The sequence below is a fragment of the Lytechinus pictus genome, chromosome 19, assembly GCF_037042905.1.
Source record: "Lytechinus pictus isolate F3 Inbred chromosome 19, Lp3.0, whole genome shotgun sequence".
Classification (NCBI taxonomy): Eukaryota; Metazoa; Echinodermata; class Echinoidea; order Temnopleuroida; family Toxopneustidae; genus Lytechinus; species Lytechinus pictus.
In genome coordinates this window covers 93669-118693 of record NC_087263.1, presented here as the reverse complement: position 1 = coordinate 118693, position 25025 = coordinate 93669, and the positions used below count along the sequence as shown (strand labels likewise).

Genomic DNA, 25025 nt, shown 5'->3' with positions numbered 1-25025 from the left:
TTTTTGAATGTTCCTTTTTCAGGTCCGACTATCAATAATTTTCAGCTCTTGCTCCGCGCTCGCATTCATTGTTTAGTTAGATACAAATCTTGTTTATGAATTAAAAAAAATCAACTTAGAATATTCTGTCTTAACGTCTATTTAAATAATGGGTAAAATGGGAACAGGCATGTTGGTTGGGTAAAAACATATATATATTTTGTAAATTTTACGTTCCCTTCCTACCAAATATTAAGTAAAATTTTACTCGGTGCTTTTTAGATTTGACCAATGGATAAACTTGTAGGGTGGGTTTGTAAAAGCTGTTGTCGCGTTTGTGTTTAGCAATATTTTTTGGCCATTTCATGACATTGTTGTATATCATTGTATTGAACAGTAAATGGTGTATTATTCCACCCTCTCTTCCTCTCTACCCCCCCCCTTTTTTTGTTTCTATCTCACCTCTCTTCCCTTTCTCTCTCTATCCTACTGCTTGGTACTGTTTGGATATATTTATATTGTATTATGTTTTGACAAGTTATTATGACATTGTTGCATTGAACACTAATAAGATGAATAATTCCAATCTCTCTCTCGTCCTTTTCTTCTATTTCTCTCTACCCCCCCCCCCCCCATCTCTCTCTATCTTACTGCTTGGTATACCAGTGTATGCATCTATCACTGTTTGAATTTATTCTATATTTTATTTTGGATATTTAATGTTATTCTGTGCATTACTGCATCGAACAGTAATATAATAACGTATAATGTAGTGGTGTCTCCCATTGTTGTATCCTCTTATAATGTAAATTCAACCTGCCGGCTAACCTAATAGGTTGCCAGGCCTGGTTCTTTGAGATACATGATCTTTAATAAAGATATGGGCCCTGTTTCACAAAGAGTTATGATTGATCCAATTAATCTTGACTGTATGGAAATCTATCCATACCATTTTTTCCACACGAAATTTGCACAATATCTTTAGTAAACAGAGAATCACACTGAATTTTCAAGAGAGTGATGAATGTACGCAAATACATCATATCAAGAAAATATTTTTAATAAATGTGCATTTTAGATGTTGGCCGTCCATAGTTGTGATTGATCAGACTAATCGCAACTCTTTGTAAGACGGGCCATGATTTACTAATAGACCAAGTGGGATGAGAATTACAGAAAATAGGTAAACTGGGTGTAGACCTAGGCCCCGTCTTACGATTTACGATTGATCCAATCAATCACAACTATGGATGGCCAGCAACATCCACATCTGTTATGCAAGTTTGTTCAAAATATTTTCTATGATGTATACTCATGCATTCATTGTTTTCTTAAAAATTAACTGTGCTTCTCTTTGTTTACAAAGGACATTGTTCAAATTTCCTGTAGAAAAAATTATGACACTGATGGATTTCCATAGAGTTACTACTGATTGGATCAATCGTAACTCTTTGTAAGACGGGGCCCAGATGACAATTTACTAATTGAGATTCAGCAAATATTACTAAAGAATAACCAATCATTGACTACATAATATTTGATTAATTTCTATGCTTTAATATTTTCTGTTCACTTAACTATAGATGCATTGTATTGACATACAGTCAAAATAAAACACATTGCTGATTCCAACCAAGAGGAAGAGAAATAAGGCACTATTATATGAAAAATCTCTTCCTCTTCTTACATAAAAATATACAAGAGAATACTGACCTTTAAAAATAATGATTGACACAAACAATGTGCCATTACTGTAAAAGATAACTTAGTAATACAATTTCAAAGTGACATAATAGTAACTTAGTAAGGCTTGGTATCGAAAAAATGTTAAAATTCAATGTCTGTCCTGTATGATACTCAATTATAATAATAATAATAATAATAAACACAGCATTTATTATACGCCATCTATCTAGTAAACTATGCCGAGGCGCAGAGGGATGAAGGGATTACGGAAAAAGAATAATAATACAAATGTATGGTCAGAACAAATCCTGCTCAAGTATGCTCAACAAATAAACAAGAAATAATCTAGCTTGTTATCAAGATATCTATGACTCTCATTATTTTTTTAAAGCACATGATTAGATAAATTTCAAGAACGTCCTTTGTTCGCTCACACCATGCGGATATGTGTAGCTAACAATGCATCTCATAACTCACTGCCAAATATATTCTTCTTTTTTTTCAAGGGTTATTTTTTTATAAGCATAATTATTTATCAATTACATTGGGAATATTTATATATATTTTTTTACACAATGGTTGTGTACCATTCACTAAATATTTTCTTAACCTTCTGATCAGAGACCATACACTGTATCAACAATGGTGTCAAACTACACCATCAGTGTTAGGAGCACAGCAAGCATTTGACACCAGTATTACAGTGTAAGTGTAACAATATTTGGTGTTATCATGATACATTCTCTTCTATTATTTCAAATATGGTTGGTGTTACGTTCAAACTCCATGGTATATTTCTAACACCTGAAGGTATAATTCTCTCGGAATACTTGACTGGTGTTGTTCAAATTAACAACGTAATACTTACAGTGTAGGGAAGACGCATTGGAATTTATTTTAATATCAAATCCAAAACATAATAAAAAGGCAAAGATACGTCCAGAAGATGTCGTTTCTGAAACAATTATAAATGCAGTACAATAAGAAGTTCAAGGCACAAATTATGTAAAATATCTTTCTCTCAATTCTTGACTTAAACAGACTTGAGGAAAAAGAAAATACTGACATGAAAATATATTTACAATAATTTTAGAAGTCTATTTACAGTATGAGGGTTGTCAATACTAGTATAAAAAATGAATTTAAAACTTTGAAATCAATCTCAGTTTGAGACTGAAATTATATCCATAGAATTGATTGAATGAAACCGCAACCAAATGAAAACAACCCAGCAGATTAAACTTAAGCTAAAACAATAATATGCATCATTCATATAGCACTAAATACAGACATAACTGTGCTGCATATTAATATCAAGACTTTGATTTAATACCAAAATTGATTCACGCGATTTATAGATTGATAAAATACACAATGGTAATATAATGAAGTACTGATTTTGAGTAAGATATATACATAGAAGATAAGAATTAGTGCAAATGAAAGAAGAACAAAACTTACAGAATAAAAAAAAGGTGTGGATGATTTGTGTGCTCAAATATATTAAGCTTAAAAGGTACCCATGACAAAGATGCATTCTTAAAATAATCATTCTTATACGGTGGAAGACTCAGAAGTAGTACATAGTTATTCAGGAGAGATTAATAATAGGTATATTTACCCAGGGTAGCCACTTCAGTTTCGAAAACTGTTCTACCAGCGGGCCCTGCTTTTATTATTACCCCGGCTTCATAGTGATTCAATTTGATTTATCTATCCAAGGCACAGGTGAAACCAAACTAATAATCATCTCAATAAGCCATCATCACACAGTTCAGGAGGTCAAGTAACTTCAAAACGTGAATACTTTGTTGCCATCCACAACACATACGTACCTTCAAGAGCAATGTCCTTCATAGAACCTTATATCTCACTCAAAATAAAACTACTTTTGAGTAGCTACATTCAATACAAAGGAAGCCAAACCGGAATACTGATAAAAATCTTCAAGAATTTGGGAGTACTATTTTGCATTTTAAAGACAAATTACAGGCAAGTAAATACATTATGTCAGAAGATATATGCTATATTATAAAATAATAAACACAGTTGAAAAAGGAATATTAAAATTGAATGTAACTGGCTTGATGGTAGCTCTGATAAATGCAGAAGAATTTTGAAGTACTCTATACCTTACTTTAAAAACAAACAAACATTCCTGATACCCTACTATCAAAGTGATCATTAAAATAAAACCAAATAAGAATAATTTTCTTGATTTCTTTTTTTTTTGCAAAATAATAAAAGTTACTTAGGACCACAATTAAAACACAGTTCTATTGAAACTGAATATCGCTCATGATAAAAAAAAACAGTAATTGATTTAACAGAGAATAAAGTAAAATATGAATAACAAATCCAACTAAATATTATAGAGGAAGATGAGCATCATGTGAAGAGCTTTACTACACAATGTTGCTGTTTATCATTTATCATGCATAACAACCCTTAAAGGAAACCATAACCCAAGAAGAGAAACAATGATAAAAACACAAGAAGAGAAGTAATCTTATTGGAAAGAGTAAAATGAGAGAAACAATTTAATAAAAATTTCATTATAATCGGTTATTAAATAAACAAGTTATGGACGTTTTAAAAGTCTTGTTGTACTTTCTATGGGGATCCTCAAATTGGCAAACATGCTTCAAAATGGCTGATTTTGTGCACAACTCTCCATTTGTTTTGTACACAATTTTTCAGATTTTCCCCTTTGTTTTACATATTTCACATTATCTCCTCCTGACCTTGACATATGTGGTGTGAATTATATTTTCCCAAGACATATAATGTGCTCAGGAGACAAGATGCAATTTGGAAGATGAGGAAAATCCGAAAATTTTGTATAAAACAAATGGAGAGTTGTCCACAAAATCAGCCATTTTGAAGCACGTTTGCCAATTTGAGGATCCCCATAGATAGTACAAGACTTTTTAAACGTCCATAACTTTCATATAAACCGATTTGGATAAAACCTTTTTAAAAATTGTTCCTCTTATTTTACTCTTTCCAATAAGATTACTTCTCTTCTTGGGTTTTTATTTTCTTTAACCTATGCCATGTCCACAAGGGATCATTACATCCAGACCTGCCAACCTTCTTCAACAAAAAAAGAGTATTCTTAGAAGGAAAAAAAAGTATCTTTTGACAAAAAAATTGTATTTTTTTAAACTTGTATCGATGTAACAATTGCCAGCCTGTTTTAGTGAGACCAGTGAAAAAACATGTGAAATGACTCTACTTGAAAACTTGATAATTCACCATTTTAAACATGTGCTCGTAGGCAAGAATTTACTTGTTCTTTTCATGCAACAAGCTACTGGCCCGACAGTGATTTTTACCGGTCTGGGACCGCCGCTAGTGTAATACATACTCCATGATCGGAAATTAAAAAAAAGGTATTGGCGAATTCTAAGAGTAATTCTCTTATTTTTAATGTAAGCAACTATGAGTGATGAAAGGACAAGTCCATCCCCCAAAAAAGTTGATGTGAATAAAAGGAGAAAAATAAAAAACGCCTTGAGCACATAATGTGAATTTGGCGCTTTAGAAATATTCTGTATTATTATTATTATTATAACACTGAAAATTTCATCAAAATCGGATGTTAAATAAAAAAGTTATGACATTTTTAAGTTTTGCTTTATTTCACAAAATAGTTATATGAACATTCCAGTCTGTATGAAAATGAGGGGACTGATGACATCATCCACTATTTCTTTTGTATTCTGTTATATATGAAATTTTCCTATTTTCTCTTCAATGTCATGTGAAACAAAGTTTTATTTCTCCCTGAACATGTGGAATCAACATTTTATGGTTCATTGAAGTTGGTCCTTATCGTCAATTTGTCATATCTGTAAAAAATGAAATATTGTATAATTCAAACAATAAAAACAAAAGAAATAGTGAGTGATGGACATCATCGATTCTCTCATTTGCATGTGAATAAATTGTGCATATGACTATTTTGTGAAAAATAAGCGAAAATTTAAAATGTCATAACTTTCTTAATTTACATCCGATTTGGATGAAATTTTCAGAATTATGCTTGTCTGATATTTCTCTATTGATTCAGATCAACATTTTTCTTGGGTGGACTTGATTTTTAACTTAAATGTAAAATGTTTCATAGGTAAATGGTTAAATCAGCATAGCATTAAAGCTGCATGAGCAGCATGTTAAGTTTAAAACCATGCAAGCTTGCAAAGCTACTGGCCAAATCATCATTGGAGCTACAAATTTCAATTTTTGTTAGAAAGACCATTTTTTTCAAATTTTCTATGAGAAATCGTCATGTCATCATCAAGGATTTCTGAAGAAATTTGATTGGTCAACGAGCTTTGCAGCCAGGCAAACAACGATTGATTGGTCAACGGGCTTTGCAGCCAGGCAAACAACGATTGATTGGTCAACGGGCTTTGCAGCCAGGCAAACAACGATTGATTGGTCAACGGGCTTTGCAGCCAGGCAAACAACGATTGATTGGTCAACGGGCTTTGCAGCCAGGCAAACAACGATTGATTGGTCAACGGGCTTTGCAGCCAGGCAAACAACGATTGATTGGTCAACGGGCTTCGCAGCCAGGCAAACAACGATTGATTGGTCAACGGGCTTCGCAGCCAGGCAAACAACGATTGATTGGTCAACGGGCTTCGCAGCCAGGCAAACAACGATTGATTGGTCAACGGGCTTCGCAGCCAGGCAAACAACGATTGATTGGTCAACGGGCTTCGCAGCCAGGCAAACAACGATTGATTGGTCAACGGGCTTTGCAGCCAGGCAAACAACGATTGATTGGTCAACGGGCTTTGCAGCCAGGCAAACAACGATGTCTCCTTCCCAGGCAAAACATTTTTTGTTGCTGAGGTTTGTACCGCAACTTTGAATGAGCCTGATTGATATGTCTTCAATATATGGTAAGGCATGTACTTGGGTTATACATTGTAATTCTTGATCAGTCTTCAATATATAGTAAGGCTCATACTTCGATTGACCTTCTTTCCAACGAGTCGAGAATTAGACCTTGATTTAGGAGGGTTCATGGTGCTTCCTCCTTTCTGGTTTGCATTGCGAGCCTCGCTAAGTTCCCTGGAAAACAAGGAGAAAAAAAAAATTGTTATTGTTTCATTTCATTGTTATTGTTACATAAAAAGAATTCTCATTGGTATGATAGTACACTATTACAAGTTTACAACATGAATTTTCGTTCATGGACATCTTGATATATCAATGACTGCTGGTCTGTAAAGCTTGGGTGATTCCTGTCTGACTTGTGGTTTACAATCATGATAAGGCAAATTGTCTTTGCCGTGTCTTTAAAGGGGAATGAAACCCTTGGAACAAGTGGGCTTGTGTGGAAAGAGAAAAATCAAATAATAAGATCAAAGAAAATTTGAGAAAAATCAGACAAATAATGAGAAAGTTATGAGCATTTGAATATTGCGATCACTAATGCTATGGAGATCCTCATATTGGCAATGGGACAAGGATGTGTGATGTCACATGTGAACAACTTTCCCTTTGATGGACTATAAAATACCCCAAAAATGTCTCTTTTTGCTCTTTCTTATGGTGATACAAACTCTTAATTCATAATATATTCTTTGAAAATCTGTATTACAAGCCCTCCTAAAATAAGAATATATGCTCTACTGATAGATGTGATAAAAGAGGCATTTTGAGTGAAATATACACAAAAGCAGTGGGAAAGTTGTTCACATGTGATATCACACATCTTTGTCGCATTGCCAATGAGAGGATCTACATTACAATACTGATCTAAACTTCAAATGCTCATAACTTTCTTATTATTTATCCAATTTTTCTCAAACTTTTGTTGATCTGTTTCTTTGATTTATCTGTTTTCACACAAAATATCTTGTTCCAAAGGTTTCATTTTTTTAAAGCAGGAATCTTGTTATGCATCTTTTCATCGCAGCTATCCTGCAGTCTGCATTATTTAATCTATGGTGACTGGGATGATGTATTATAATGAAAAGCTGAATGCAGGATTCCTGAAGTAAAGATGCATATCTGTCGGTTGACAATGTGCCTTTAAAAAGTAGCTGGAAATGTTAGTTTGAATCCTAAAAAAAAGTCTCTCATCTGCCTTCACTAATACACTTTGCTACTACAGTGTAACCTATGTTAGTGGTCACCTGTTCATAACAGCCACCTGCCTATAGTGACCACTAAAACTGCTTCCCAGGAAGGCAGATTGTCTATAGCAGCCACCTATCTGTAAAGGCCACATTTTATGTTTCCCTTGGGTGGAAATTATAGACATGTTTCACTTTATTTTCTATTCCTGATGGATAATTCAATAAAACTCCAACCATCTACATGTACTAGTATCTTACCTGGAGAGGACTGCATTCTGAAACTTTGCAACATTTAGCTCCCTTTTGAGTTGAGTGAAAGATTGTTTACTGTTAGGGCATAACAGTGGATGTTGGACTAGGACCGAGGCGGAAGGTCGCTGTGTCGGGTCTGGGTGGATCATAGTCTATTTAATCAGTGAGAGAGAGATTGATATAAGATTGCTTACTGTTAGATCATAGTAGTAGGTGCTGGACTAGGGCTGAGGCTGAGGTACGCTGTATTGGATCAGAGTGGATCATAGTCTAATAATAATAATACATATGATTTATATAGCGTCAATTTGGATTAAATGCTCAAGGCGCTTAGAAGAGAGCAAAGCATAAAAGAGAACTAAGAGAAGTAAAAGAAAGGGTAAATTACAAATGAGGAAAAAAGTCTGTCTCCAAACCTAGCACCTGCAATTTTAGGTTGCCCTTAAAGGATGTTGCAGAGTTTGAGTTCTTCAGCTCCTGTGGTAGTGAATTCCACAGGGCTGGTCCGGCATGAGCAAAGGCTCGATCGCCCCAGGATTTTTTTTTATAGTAGAGTATGTAAGAGACTAGATTGGGATGATCGCAGTGTGCGTGCAAGTTGATAGTGGTGTACATGAGACTTGTTGTAATCGGGTGCGGATCCATTGATGATATGACAAACAAAAAGTAGAATTTTGACTATGCGATCCTTTATGGGCATCCAATGGAGACCCTTAAGAACAGGAGTGATGTGATTATGTTTATTTGACAGAGAAACAATGCAAGCTGCTGAATTCTGAAGTTTTTGAAGTCGTGTAATTTTAGAGTTAGGTATATTAAAGAGAAGAGTATTACCAAAATCAAGACGTGAGGAGATGAGTAAGTGCACGAGTTTCTCTGTTGCAGAACAAGTTAAATATTTTGAATGAATAAGAGAAACTGATACAAGGCTGTTTGCTATCGCAATGATTTGTATTTAAGAGAAAAATGTAAAATCAGTATATAACAAAAAAGGTCAACATTGGGAAAATGATTTCAAAATATGGAAAGCTCAAACCCTTTTCTGAAAGCTAATTCATGCCTCAATTTTTTCTTGATTCTGATGTCATTCTTGCTTTGGTAACCAGTATTCATAAGTGTATTGTGATAAATTTGAACACAATAAAAAAATTGGATTTTCTTGTTCCCAATATCTAAAATTCTGTATCTATACTAAGTACTGAATTAAATATTCAAGAAAATCGAGAGAAAGATTAGCATGTTGCAACTTTCCTATCCAAAATCTCTGATGTCTTTTGTAAATGAAGTCACAATAATGATGTACTATTTCTCACCACAGAGGGCAGCAGAATACTTTATTTCAAATGATTAATTCACATCACAATCAACATGGAAACCTGGAGCAATATTGGTGACCACCGTTTAAGACAAGAAAATAAAAAAATACATGCCATTCTCACTACCATAGTTCAGTTTAATGGATAAAGGTGAGAATATGAATTTCAATATTTTGAGAAAGCTTAAATAAAAAGAATACCATTAACTTTATTCTTGCATAAGATTCATGAGCCTATGGTTTCTGCTGAAAAAGTAATTTTATTATGTGAAATAGACCTTCAAATGAATGAATGGATTATGCTACTGTCACATGTTTCAACCGACCATAGTATAATCCTAGGATTCAAAACCTGTTTTTGAAACAGGGCCTTCAATCTTGCATGTTAACCATACCTGTAAAAGATGAACCAGGTCTGATGAGATGTGTGTTAGCGGAGGAAGTTCACCCTGTCTTATACTATGCCAATCATCGCCATTCTTTGGTAACGTTTCACCGCTGGCTGCTAGGTATACAGTCAATGCAAGGGCAAAGATGTCTGCTTTCGTTAGGTGTGTGTGCTCCTGAAAAAATAATTGTGATTTGATATTCTTAATGGATCTAAAATGCTCAAGGCAAACAGACAACAAAAAATATGAGGGTAAAATTAATTAATGCATTGATTGAAATTTGACTAAACAAAAACAATGGCTAAACCCTATCTAGGCCGGGGGGGGGGGGGGCCTTCAAATATTTGCGCAATATTTTTTTTTACCGTGCCGCTTGCTGACTCTTTACTTTCAAGTCTTGCGCATCTATTAAAATCAAATCTGCGACGCCCGGGTATGCGGTTCTGAAATCATGCAACATTTTGTAAGTGCATGTCAGACAAAAAATTGCTCAAAAACGTGATTTCATGTACAAAGTCGATGTAAATTGCGTTTTCACCAAAATTCGTAAATGTATGGTTATTCTTAGTTTTGCTGGCCTAAATGGATTTATTCTATGCTGTTTATGATTATATTTTGCATACTAATTATGCATAAATTAGCATAATAAATTAATAGCGATCCGCATGAAATAAATTAACACAGAATTTTGTAGATTACGTCCCAGGCAACCTGCGTGCCAATTTTCGGCACGATCGATGGCCATATGATATCCCAAAATACCCCGGCCTAGATAGGGTTAAAGTAATCCAAGGTTGTCTGAGACCACTGGATGTCTTATTGATTGGCATAATATTCCTCTTATAAACTACCCTGTGCCTTTTAAATATTTTGATCCCAATTTGTGGTGTCATAGGTTTCCTATAGATAAGTGGGCTTATCCCTCCCCCAATAGGAACGTTTAAGATATAACTTCACAATTATAACACATTTAATGTATATAACTCTGTGACTTCCACACCTTCGTACGGTTTTAATACCCTGTCATAGATTATTTCAATAATGATAACAATGTGATGCTCCTTATCTCTCTAATGCAAATACAAGATTTAAAAGCAGTTTAATATTAATAATCCATAATGGTGTTAATGTATAGAGCACAAACACCGTCTAAAAACCCTCATGGCTATATGCTGGCAACGACTCTCGTGGAAATACAAGCTACAAATGTAAACAAAGTCTACAAATAAAATTTTGATAACTAAGTGGCAAAAAGTCGCAGACATTAGCAAGCATATTATAATTATGAATAACTCACTGGAATTTCTCGCTACATTCTAATGGTGCCTGGTAAAAACCTCACATCACCTTAGTTTATTAATACATCGTAGACACTGCTTGGTTACCATGGCAATAATATATAGAATGAAAGATAACCTACCTCTTGTAGAATCTCTACCGGTAAAAACCTGACATCACCTTCCTCTACTTTAGGGTTGGATATTGATGTCACATGACCCAGATCACCTGACAATTCACACAAAAAATATAAGTATTATGACCCACATCACCTGATAGAATTACCATACAGTTAAAGGGATAAATTAGCATTTGGGAACTGAACATTGCTTAAAATGGATTATCACCAATACCTGACAAAATTGAATGATTAACCTTTCCAAAGAATAATGATAAATACATGACATTTGATCAGATTAATGGTGACATTGTGACAGATTTCACAATGTCATCATTAATCTGTTTTTCTCCCCAAATTAGCAACTAACATAAATCTTCTATTCATTATCATACTTTTGATTTTGCATAATATTTCAATATAGATGTAATATCAGACCAAATGTACAAAGCTAGCACACAGTCAAATACCTACTAGATGCTTCCTGGCATAGCAACAAAAACCTCTGTCTTTTTTTACTATTATTTTTTGGGAAGTTAATGGCCCAAATTCACAAAGGTGGTTTTTAAAACCCCATGGTTGAATCCATGTTTAATGCAGATTTCCTGTATAAATTACGCTTAAGTTAGTGCGTATCATGGAGAGTGGACTCATTATTCAAAACAGTGGACTCATGAATAAAATAGCATGGATAACCACGGCAACGGGCGTCAATTTGGCTCATGGTGACAAAAGCACGCATCAGCATTGGACATTTTTAATATATGCAGTAAAATCAGCGTAATAAATACAGGAAATCTGCATAAACCATTGACTCATCCGTTGGGTTTTCAAAACCATCTTTGTGAATTCGGGCCAATAAGTTCCATTTAGTCGGGTATTTGCTATATTCAAAATTGAACAAAAAAATCTGAGCTGCAAGATCCCATTTATCACCTATGATTGTGATGTGTTGCAAAAATGAAGTTCTGAAAAAATATTATTTAGAGATTGTATGAAGAGATAAAGTATCCAGAAACATCTTACCAATTCTATTCCATATGAAAAAAATGTATTACATTAATCTCCCAAGGAGATAAACTAATGATGACCTTTCAGTCCCTGATATCTTGAAAGTATTTGCAGATTTTTCCCCCTTCCTGTGCGTTTTTTTATTCTTGTGAATAGCATTATATACAACACATCAAATTCAGGATTTTTCATAATACACAGAAGTACTTTGTAATGTTAACCTAACGTGTGTATCTAACCAGGGTGCTACATAAGCACTTGCCCGATTGTCCTTGGCAAGTAAAAGTTGGAGTCGGGCAAGTGTTTTGAAGGAAAGACCAAAACTACTTAAAACCACAGTAAAATGACAAAAATTAGGGTCAATATGATATGATATTGAACCAAATTTTTGTCATGGCAGGCAAGATCACTTTGGAAAAAGAAATGCAATAACAAGGTAGATCAGTTCATGTCAAAAGAGAGAGAAGAGCCAATGGTTTATAAAACTGCAATACATGTACTTTCTTTTGAAGAGGCAAAACTTTTTTCAGGATTTTTTTTCGGGCAAGTGAATTATATATTTGGGCATGTATAATACAACTACTTAAAAATTTACTGGGCAAGTGCTTCTATAAAGTTACATAGCACCCTGCTATAAATAAGGTTTATTCAAATTTTTTCTTCCAAGAACTAGGAAAATTGGATTGACAACTGATTTAGTGCATTAGATATTTATTGCTGCAACTTATTTCATTATAAGAGAGACATATTATTCACACAAGTATGAAATAATGAAAAAATTATGATTTTATGTAATAATGTAAGAAAACGGAAAGTGGGGATGTGACATCATCAGCCCATTTAATGAATATTCACGACGACTGTTTTCACAAAATATTGCTAAACTTTAAACTTCAATAACTTTATTATTTGTTATCCTATTTTAATGAAATTTTCGGCATTTTGCTCATTGAATTCTACTCTATGTATCAAGATATAAATATTTTCATCCTGTACCATCCCTTTAACCTAACGTATGTCTATAACCTACCAATTTTGTAAGTAAGATGAGTTAGAGTTTGAGTGTCTTCTGATGATGCTTCTTCATCTTCATCTATCTTCTCTGTCTCAGATGTCGTTGATGGGAGAGGTTCTTTCTTAGTGATGAATATATTACCTGAATAATAACAAGCACATCAAATTAACAGTGAATAATGTAATACGTCTCTGCAAGAAACATGATCTACAAATTCAATGTAAATATGCCAGAATTTTTTTTCTCCAAAAGGCTTTGTAAATAGGAACTGTCAAGTCTTATAAATCTTTAATACTATATGACACGTCACATTTAAAAAGTGAAAATACAATGCTGTGTAAGAAGACAATGAGAGTTTATTAATTTTTCTCCTGCCTCGTTACATATATTTCATTAATTTAAAGGTAAATGCTAGTTTTGGTAACGATATCAAAATGAGTTCGTATAGAATCCAATGAAATGACCACCAAAGTGTATGTTTGTATAAATAAAACGTATGTGCCAAAGGATTCTGGAAGAAATTGTGTAATTGCTGAGAAATCAGCAAATAAGCACAGGATTCGGGTAGAGCGTCGGGCACGACATTCAAAGCAATAATTATACAATGTCCCACGTGTGCTTTTCTGTGTTGGGGATCTTCAGTCTGAACATTTTTCAGCGTAGATTTCAAGATTCCACGAAGTTCAGTTTATGTAACTGTGCCAGATCTAGATCCTCGATGATATACTGACAATTAAGCCTTCTTTTACAGACTTTCTCATGAAATCAGTGTTTACTGCAACTAATGGAATTTCTCTTTAAGACCAATACTACTTACCTGGTTTAATATCCATATGGACCAAACCTTGTGAATGGATGTATTTAAGACCTTGAGCTATTTGGACCAAGACCTGTTTGAGTTCTATCTCTGTCATTATGTGATTATTCTGCTTATTAGATGAGATGATGTCTGCTAAACTACCACCTGAAAATAAACAGATAATAAATGAAAAAGAATTCCAATATTATAACCATTTCTTGGGCTAACAACAGTTGCTAATCTTGATATGGACCTTAAAACTCAATGCTAGATCATTTATAGTCGTGATTGAAAGATAAATAGGGTGATTCCATGCTAGAAAAATCAGTCATTTTCACAATATTTATCATCCTGCTGTCCAAACGAACAAAGAACTTCCATTTGCTTTGTGGTAATATTAAAGTACAACTGGGTAGACATGCAAAAAACTGACAACCAACAAAAATATGCTGTCCATTGGTAAATCAGAGCTTGAAATGTTGCGTGTCGTACGGGACATTTCTGTGTCCCGTACGACACACAACATTTTCACCTATAATTTACCCAGAATTATTTTTTTTTGTGTTGGTTATTAGTTTTCCACACGACCACCCACTATAGCTTTATCACTGACAAAAGAAAATATTTTATTGCTCAAGCATTCGGCTAGGTATCTAGAAATTGTTGTCGAAAAGTCGCGGACGACACGTATGGAATCGCCTAAAACAGGTTACTTTGCCTTGGTCAAATATCTCAGGACCCCAGATATCTGTTCGACATTGAAGAGGTATAAAAAAAGGTCTATATCATTTACAAGGCACCCACTATCTCGTTGCCTACTCTATGGTGCATTAGCTCCAGCTGTTTGGTGAATATGGCTCAGTATCAGTTACTTGAAGGAAATTGTGCCATGGCTGGGATTCAAACCCATGACCCATTGTTTTAAGTCTGGGGACTAATCCACTGGGCCAAAACATTTCACAACAATTAAGTAAATAGGGCCTAGACCATGCACACCTACTTATAGAATTAATAATGGTATGGTGGGCCCCTATCATGATACTATTAATATATTTATGATCATGTGACTATTGACTTACCATTACAGTATTCATTCTGTATGATCATGTGACTTACCATTACAGTATTCATTCTGTATGATCATGTGACTTACAATTACAGTATTCATTCTGTATGATCATGTGACTTACCATTACAGTATTCATTCTGTATGATCATGTGACTTACCATTACAGTATTCATTCTGTATGATCATGTGACTTACCATTACAGTATTCATTCTGTATGATCATGTGACTTACCATTACAGTATTCATTCTGTATGATCATGTGACTTACAATTACAGTATTCATTCTGTATGATCATGTGACCTACCATTACAGTATTCATTCTGTATGATCATGTGACTTACCATTACATTATCCATTCTGTATGATCATGTGACCTACCATTACAGTATTCATTCTGTATGATCATGTGACTTACCATTACATTATCCATTCTGTATGATCATGTGACCTACCATTACAGTATTCATTCTGTATGATCATGTGACTTACCATTACAGTATTCATTTTGTATGATCATGTGACTTACCATTACAGTATTCATTCTGTATGATCATGTGACTTACCATTACAGTATTCATTCTGTATGATCATGTGACTTACCATTGCAGTATTCATTCTGTATGATCATGTGACCAGCTTCTGACCATGCTGAGTAGTATCTGACAACATGTATGTGAGTTCCAAGTACTGCATGGGCGTATACTTCATTTAATGCCATTTGCCTGTAATACAAGATTAAACAATATTGCAATATATATAGTCTTTCTTCTTATCTATCACAGTAGCAATGTTATAAATTGGTTCTGTAAAAAAAATTATCCCAAAGCCAAATCATATACTTTATTGCGATACATGTACTATTTTTTAATTTGATATATTTGCATGAATTGAAATACTAAAATCTTGGGTTTTTCTCTTGGGGAGATTGCACATGTCAGTAAATGGAATGAAATTGAGATGGTGACTCCCCGGAGTCACTCTATATTTCACTTTTTAAAAGAACCAAATAATGATGTTTAGGGGCAATTTTGTGAGGGCTTCATTTATACCTCATATCACAGACACAGGTGACAAATTGTGGCTTAGATCCTTATAAGTCAAATCAATGTTAATAATATCCTTCAGTTTCATGCAAAAAGCCCCATTCCTTTTGCACATCGTCTCTTTTTTAACAACAAATAGTGATATGACTCTTTTTTTGTACATGTAGGGGGGGTGAGGAGTAAGTCTTAAACCAGGATCACAGATTATATACAGTATGGCCCATATTCTGAAGTCGGGTTTAACTTAAACTCAGGTTTAAAGTTGTGGTTTAAGTATGGATAGCCAATTGTTACATAAATCACTAATGGTAGAGATATCATATTTCAGCTCATTTGGCTCTCAAATCATTCATAATTGTCTAGGAAGTATAAATAGATGATTGTCTTCACCATCGATGAAGACGATGAATCAGGAAAGAGCACAGTAAATATAGTAAACATAAGAAACATACAACTTAATAAAAAGGCTGACACTTTTGGTTCCCATAATTTCAGCACATAGTTAGACCATGGTCTCAGTTAAACCTGACTTCAGAATACGGGCCAATGTAATAAATCATTTAAGACTGAGAAATACTTACTCAAAAGCAGATCCAGCGATTGGTCTTTTTGATTTCTTGATAGCATAGAAACATCCATCAAGTTTGTTGATACACTTGTAGACTGATCCAAACTCACCAGATCCAACCTTACAGACCTCAACAAACTCTGCCTCATAACGAGAGATGTCGCTGTCTCGTAATGCTATCCTCTGTAAAGACATTAAGAATTAGGGACGCACAATATTAAATATTAGGCTTCATTAGGCTTTCATTTGATACCATATTCGTCATGGTATTATTTAATTCTGAAGATATAGTAAATTTTACTATATTTGGCAAGCAAATTAATTTCATTGAATCCCATGGGTGGGTGTATGTAAACTTGGCCTCAACTGTATATTATTATCATGATTTATCATAAAGATATAACGTCCCCCAAAGACTGCCAAAACAATTAACCCAAGTAATGTTTACATTTCACTTTTTTAGCAAAGAGCTAATAAATGAAATGGCTGGAGAGGGGGAAGGAAATGTATTAGTTGGGAATGACATATTTGCGACTCTTTTACAAGGAAACATGGCAAGTTTCATTATAATGATAGGTTTACATAATTTCAAGGCAGATTTCTTATCTGAAACATTATCCTCTAGGCAATGGTCCAATTATAGTTGAAGCTTCAGTTTGAAAGCACCGTCATACCATGAACTCCTTTTAAGAATATATAAATAATAAATAATATGTCCATTTATATAATAGTGCAGTCACTATGTGCATATTCTTAACTGCGCTCTGAAACTTGGTATCATATTATTACACCCGCTGTAGCTGAGCTGCCGTTTAATAGGCGCTAAAAGCATTCAAGGAATAAATCCTACCGGGTACCCATTCAACTAACCTGGGTCGAGTGCAGCACAACGTGGATACATTTCTTGCAGAAGGAAATTATGCCATGGCTGGGATTCGATCCCACGACCCTCTATTTCAAAGTCCAGAGACTAATCCACTGGGCCACAATGCTTTATACAAACATATAAAGACAGGAGTAGACCTCTGATTCTCTTTTTTTTTTCAATGGGAAAGTGTACAGTCACAATATCATCAGAAATTTGTGAAAATTTACAACCCCCCTAGGTACCAAAAAGGATATATTTTTTTAAACCCAACTATTACCTTTGCTGGATTTTCTGTATAGCTACCATCCATGTCATCATCGATTTCATCATCGTCATCATCGAGAATACTCCTGATCAAAGATAAAACATATAATATAATCAAGTTAATATTACTGATAGCGGAGTTACATGAGTGATTTGGTTTGTAAAGGTAATTTCCAGGGGATTCCAAAAATGGCATTAAAAACTGAGGTAGGGTGAACTGCTTACCGGTACATGTACATCTTATAAGAGAAAATATTTGACTTTTTAGGACTTAGTTCATCCAATATATTTTATTTCAATTCAAACATCCATATTTTGCTCTCTTTTGCCTATACATGTATTCATTACCATATAGCCTATGAAATTCCCTTTCAGATGACTGAAAACATATACAAGGAAAGAATATGATATACCCAAGCAACGTTGTACCCAAGTCTGAAATCTGCTGATTTGGACTAGTTTTTGACACATATATCCCAATTATTTGGCCCAGCTTTCCAATTCAGATAAGGTGTAACAACTTTTCCTGAGATGGTAATTTACATGTAGGTCCCAATAAGAGTCAAAGTTAACTAAGAAATTTGTAAAAAGACCACCCTTGTAAGGAGTTGAAGGTTAAAATCCATTCGAGCACTGAATAATTATCAGTACCCTTTTACTCTGCACATTAAAAGAAAAAATATGGAAAAATATCTATCCTTTATACGTACAATCCTCCTCACAATCTGACGTCACATAATCCAGGACATTATGAAGCTTGATAAAGTATTAAAACCTATTAAATTTGAGCTTTTCTTTAAAAAAACAAAATACTCAGCTGTCAATATGCATAAAACTTACATGTTGTACTATATGTCCCATCTATCAATTTCATTTTTAGCTTCGGTCTGGGCCTTTAAAATAAAACCAATATTATATCTCTCTGTTCAACTGAGTTATCTTTAAAATGTGAAAATCGTAACCACCTTTCTTTGGGGCGAGTTTAAAATGCATGGTTGCATGAACAGTTTAAACACACTATACAACACTAATCTGGGGCCCGTAACACAAAGCTTAGCAATGATCGTAGAACATTTTACTTCGATTGATTCCATTGACTACAATGTACAATCAATTGTGAAAATCAAGCGTACGATTAATTGCTAACCTAAAGTTGTGTTATGGAACCCTGGTGACCTGGTAACTTAAAGGAGAATGAAACCCTTGAAACCAGCTGAATCCATATCAAAGAGAAAAATCAAAGAAACATATTGCTGAAAGTTTTAGGAAGATTGAATGAATAATATTAAAGTTATGAGCATTTGAATATTGAGATCACTAGTGACATGTAGATCCTCCTATCGGCAATGCGACCAAGATCTGTGATGTCACACACGTACAACTCCCTCATTACTTTAGTACTTATTTCACTTATATTCTCACTTTTATAGAGTCTATCACAAGGTGAGGTGTTCTCTTTATGAGATGACAAGTACAGAGGTTTCACAACATTACATGTATATCATTGATGAATCGTTTGTCATATGATTATAATGAGCAAAAAGAGATGTTTTGGGGTATATTTTCAGTGTCCAAATGGGAGAGTTTTACGTGTGTGACATCACAGATCTTGGTCGCATTGCCAATGGGAGAATCTCCATAGCATTAGTGATCTCGACATTCAAATGCTCATAACTCTTTTATTGCTAGTCCTATTTTACTCAAACTTTTGTTGATCTTATTCTTTGATTTTTCTGCTTTCACAAAAGCTAACTTGCTCCAAGAGTTTCATTCTCCTTTAAGTTTAGGATAATGCTGCAATTCTGCCTGTATTCATTTTTTATAATAAAATGATAATCAATAGTAAGGGGTGCTGATAAAAAAAAAAGAGTATCCCACAACTTTGAGCCAGAAAAAAGTCAGAAAGACACGGTAGAAAAAGACTATAATGTACAAGACAAGTTTCAGCTGAAAAATTGAATTACAAGTGTATAATCCTTGGAGATACAACTCAAAAGAGAACAAATAAATAATCAAAATGTACCAGTAAAAATTTTGAATCTAAACAAGATCCTGGGAACTAGTTACATAGTCAAAGTTCAAAGGTTATCTCAATAGACACCAATTAACCAAACAAAAGACAGTAGCCTTTCAAATATCAATAGGAGTTTCAATAGGGGGATTAGTCAGTGTTCAAAGTGAGAAAGACATGAAAACCCCTTTATGCCACCTCTAAAGAATATAACAAAAACAGGGGTGCCTTCAAATGAACTCATTTGAAGTCTAAGATAACCTTTGAGACTTCTTTTAATCTAACTAAAAAAGGCCATTCATGTCTCAGTTTTCTTTAGCCAAGAAACTGACAATAAAAGATTGAAAATAGGATTTACAAGTAAATAACTTTAGAAATCCCAATTAGGTTAGACTGTTTGATGTGCATGCAGTTAATGCTACACAGTTTTGCCAGGGGATTGTTATTGAGAAAAGCACTTGTGCATTTTAGTATAGATTTAGAGGTTAAATCTAATTATAATGACATATTCAAGTGATTTGTGTAAATTAAAATCAATAAATTGGTTCACATAGCCTGGTGTAATTGACACATGCATGATAGATCGCTCAGTAATACCTCCATACATGTAGATAGACATGATTTCAGCATCAAGCTTATTTTTTTCCTAGATTAAAGATGCTCAATACAAAAAATGAAGTGGAAGTCATAGAGAAGTATCATTTTCCATGGTGTTTTTATTCATTATAATTGTACCGAAGGACATGAAAAGGTGTTGATAAAGAGACAACTAGTAAATTCCAAAGTATATTGGGATGGTACCAGTAATTAAACATCAAGCATTTAAAACAAAAATCTTTCTTGAACTCCATTCTACCTTAATTTATCTTGATTCAATGCAGGAGCAGGGGTGGAATAATAATGGTGGGAAAGCTCATGTATCAAAATCCCTTTCAAAAGACTATTTTTCTATTGTGAATTGTGACCAGATTTGTAGTCAAACTACAGTCATAAAACTTACTTTATGACTTGACTGAAAGAGAATAGTTTGCTCACTGAAAACTTCCATTCTCATAAGGTCAATACTCTGGTTGATTCTCAACATAAGTAGGTCTCTTTGGTGTATTGTGACAAAGGGCCTCAAATACACAAGCCTAAGCCTTCAAGAGGCAAAGGCATCATAATTCATCATGTCAACATAATTCTGTGAATGTGTATTTTGTTTGAAGACTATAAACCAGCCGATTAGAAACCCCCCTATCTATAACTGACTGTAAATCTTTGCGTTGAGATTTAAAAAAAAGTGTAAAACAGAACAGGCTAATTATAGTACATGTAAATGTAAAAAAAAAGTTCTTAAACTCAGTAGCTTTTAAAATTCAACCGTCAGCTTCAGGTTTTGCAAACAAATCACCTGAATGCTCCTGTCTGAACCAGTCTGCTACATGTCCAACATTGTATGACCTTTACAAGGACAATCATTCAGGGACCTCGATCTTATCTGATCTAGATTTAAACTGTGCAAGTATGTTTCTGAATCATCGTCACCCTTTTTTTAAGGTTAAGGACTTTGAGATGTGGCAGGCCTGGATTTAGATTTCCCTGCATTTGAAATTTGGATTGCAATTATTGCTATATGATGAACTGTGTAAACAATGAATGCACTGAATGGCCAACTGTTGCTCATTCAAGGTCAAAGTCTAATTGTAACTCTTAAATTAAAGATCAGATCAAATGCTTCTATCACTCATCCCCTACTCTATACAAGGCACTCATTCAATGAACAACAAGGTTATGATATAACCTTGTTCTCAGTTACATCTCTATGTGTGGCAAAATAAGGTTGACAATGTTTGGATTATTTTCTCTTTTTCTTTTTGACAAATGCTTTATTTTTTTTACACTGTCAGTTTCCATTACAGCTTTTCATTATATAACTTGGCTCTTAAGTAAATTTGATTATTTAAATTATTTTTTCTTTATTAAGGATAGAGCTTGAAATATGAAAATTTTCTTGCCAAATTACTTTCCACCAGTAGAGGGCGTACACAAAAATATGCCCAAAATTCAAGCTTTTGAGTGCTTTTGGTCAATACAAAAATTATTCTAAATTACTTATGAAAATTGAGTTGCGACTGTATGGAAATCAATAACTTTGGTCCCAAAAGTGATATTTTACTGATTTTTAAAGTGTGAGCTCAATACAGCAGTGGCATGCCATAGCCCTACCTGTAGATTCTCCACAGGCAGGATGGTAGCAGTGAACAAGTGATACAAGGCGAGGTTATGCAGCTTGACCGAATAATCAGTCTATTTTGGTCAGGGAATCCTCCTCGGACACTTTGTGTGGCTGCCTTTGGGGCATCCCCCTCCCTCCATAAAATTTTGAAAAATAGATTTTTCAGCCTACATGTATAGTGAGTGATCGTATTACCGACCGGCCTTGTATTACCGAACGCGCGCATCGTATGCGTCAGAAAATAATTTCATACGCTCAATTCTTTGCAACATCCTTCCAAAGGGAACTTGAATAGAAAGATGATGAAAAATGGTCAAAAACACATTTTCAAAGTCTTAATATTCTAAAAATAATAAAATATCATGGTCAAAATAGCTCATCAGTGATTTTGTTGTTTTCTCAACTTTTCCCATAGAAAACACACGTTCGGTAATACGATACCTTTTTCAAGTGACCAAAATATTTCGCATGCGGAGAGGGGTCCGATTGGAAGCTAATATCGTCAAAAGGAAAAACGATTTCGTCAATTTTTTTTACATATTTAAATTTTGTAGGTAATTGTGTATTTATGGTTAAAGTTTGGTGAATTTTATGAGAATAATGTTTTTGATATGATTGAATTCATGAAGTGTTCAGTAATACCATCCACTACCATACATGTATGTCTACTAGTCACAGATTGGTAGGCTGTGAAGAGAAAAAGTACACAGGGGCTAAGTCAGGGGTTTTGAGTAGGCCCTAATTGAGTTGACCCCCGAATGCTCAAAAGAGCCCTGAAAAATCCTCATTCGTAACAAATGTTAAATAATAATAGCTTGCCAATGACATGTTGGAGATTCAGGTAATGTTGTTGTTGGTAGATTCATTCAGTTACTATCAGGACTGTAGTAATATAGGCTTATACTATATCTCCCGAAAATTAAAAATTCCCTAGGACTGCGACTCAGAATAAATGGCAAAAAATGGTCAATAAATATGACGTGATGAATCAACAACCAGTCCATGATTCATTTTAATAATGGGGAACCAAATAAAACATGAATCAGGACTAAACTAAACTAAAGAGACAAGATGAAAATAAAAGAAAAAAATACTTCAGGTTAAACCAAGTAAGACATTTAGAATCCCTAAAATTTACCTTTCCTGTCGAAGCCTTTTCTTGGTTGCGTTTTGCAACATAGCTGATGGCGTGAAAGGGTTGACATTTGCTACATTCTGCTGTCTCGTCTTAGAAATTCTTGTGCTCCTTCTCTGCATACTTCTCATGTTTGGAGCCGTGTGCGGCCTTGCAAGAGTACCATCATCACCATGTTCACGTACAGCAGCGGGTTTCTCACTGAAGAGTCTACTGGCAAGAAGTTTATTTCGTCTGGCACTCGCATTTGCCTTTTGAATTAATGATTTGGGCGTGTGTGGTGAATCGAAAAGTCTCAAGTTACGAAGCCGCTTGTGTGGGGGTGGAGAACCGACAGAGTCGCTTCCCCCTGCGGAGGAGGCGGGGCTACTTCCGCATATTAACATTGGAGAGGGACTGCAACTTGAGTCGCTTGGCCTTCGAAAAAGGGGAGATGCAACTGAATTTTCGCCACCATGAAGTCTTGAAACTGGTCTTCGTTGCACGGGCCGTTTTGATGGGCTACTTTTTGGAGTTGCCAAGGCGGGATCCCATTCTGCCGTGAGATTTAATGAGTCATCACGATCATCAGAAAATGAACTTGAAATGGGACTGTGGTCGATCCTCTCTTCTTGCAAATCGTTGAAATCAGAATAAGCTGCAAAACTAGCGTCACTTTCGCCTTCGGAACCGAGAGCATCGCCAAAATCTAGGCGTTGTGTAGGCGATCCGTGAACACCTTGATGAAATAAGGAATTCATTGGTGTAGCTAACGACATCTTCCGTCGAGAAAAACCGTTAGATTTTGATGAATTAGTTGTCAATTCCCGTCTCAATCGATGCAATGGTGATGGCGTGTGGCAAACAAATCATAAATAACAACAACATGCGCGCGTCGTATACAGTATAGTATACTTCGCTTGCGCTTGCTTGCATATACCGTACTACTCGTACCGGTACTCGCGATATCGACACACACAACACAACGAGATATCAGCACATGCGGAAAAAAGCACGTCAAAATGGCGCGCCTGTTTTGGAAGGAATCACGTGATAAAACACCAGCCAATCACGAAATAGCTTATATCAATTGTGATCTTGTTTATGGCCGGTATTGGCTACGTATTCCAGTCATTCTTGAGTCCCGTCGCGTCTTAAAAAAGATGGTAAATAGTATGAGTCATACAGGCCACGCCACGTATAGACCGAATGACGAAGAATATATATATATATAAGAAAAACCCTGATAATACGAGAAATATAAAAGGGATTATGAAGGTTACTTGTAATTACAGGTTTATGTTTGAGGGTGGGCTCGAATTAAAGGACAAATAAGAGTAAAAGGAAACCCCTCGTATAGGCCGACATGTAATTTTTTTAATAATTATTCTTTTATAACTTTTTATTGATAGTATTTTAATATACGGTATATGACATTATGACAAGTGGTAGGGATAACTTTCACATGGACCGTATAATGTATACCCAGTTGTTGTGGGTCCGGACAGGTTGTGTGTCCGGACGATCAATTTTAGAAAGTCATTTGGAAAAAATTACAAGCGAATTTTATCAATTTTTAGTACAAAATGTTAAGAAATATTATAAAGAACAAACAAGAAAATGATTACAATTGTTGAATTTATATTTTGTGTGTAATCCAAAGACAAAAAAGAAGGCCTCAATAATATAAAGTGTCCGGACACCCGACCCCCCCATCCTACATTATTTTCATGGATTCGTGTCATTCTCCAAGAAGGACACTGTGCCTATTCCAATGGAACACGGTTTTAGTAGGTAGCACATGTTTTTTTTTGTGTATTTATGTGTGTACTCACGAATATAGGCCTAATTTGAAGAAATTGACATAACAGCCATTTTATGTTTTGGAATGGAAAAGAAGTCCTTGCCTCTCATCATCACAAATG

At 34.7% G+C, this 25025-nt stretch overlaps 1 protein-coding gene across 3 annotated transcripts; it reads right to left on the bottom strand.

Moving 5' to 3' along the window:
- Positions 1-1515: 1515 nt before the first annotated feature.
- On the bottom strand, positions 1516-24150 carry LOC129283129 (wee1-like protein kinase 1-A). Of its 3 annotated transcripts, XR_010296562.1 has the most exons (11): positions 23125-24150; positions 17771-17843; positions 16639-16808; positions 15615-15736; positions 13962-14108; positions 13160-13285; positions 11143-11228; positions 9729-9896; positions 8025-8170; positions 4633-6753; positions 1516-4254 (listed from the first exon to the last, which is right to left on the bottom strand). XR_010296562.1 is itself a non-coding variant. In XM_064113655.1 (10 exons), the coding sequence occupies exons 1-10, from the start codon at positions 23877-23879 to the stop codon at positions 6627-6629; spliced, it is 1920 nt and encodes a 639-aa protein (XP_063969725.1). In that variant the 5' UTR covers positions 23880-24148; the 3' UTR covers positions 1516-6626. The 3 variants fall into 3 exon arrangements, 2 of the variants coding, with proteins under 2 accessions (XP_063969725.1, XP_063969726.1); XM_064113655.1 differs by having other exon boundaries at positions 1516-6753; positions 23125-24148; XM_064113656.1 differs by lacking the exons at positions 1516-4254; positions 4633-6753; positions 8025-8170 and adding an exon at positions 8184-8288 and having other exon boundaries at positions 23125-24070.
- Between the last annotated feature and the right edge of the window lie 875 nt (positions 24151-25025).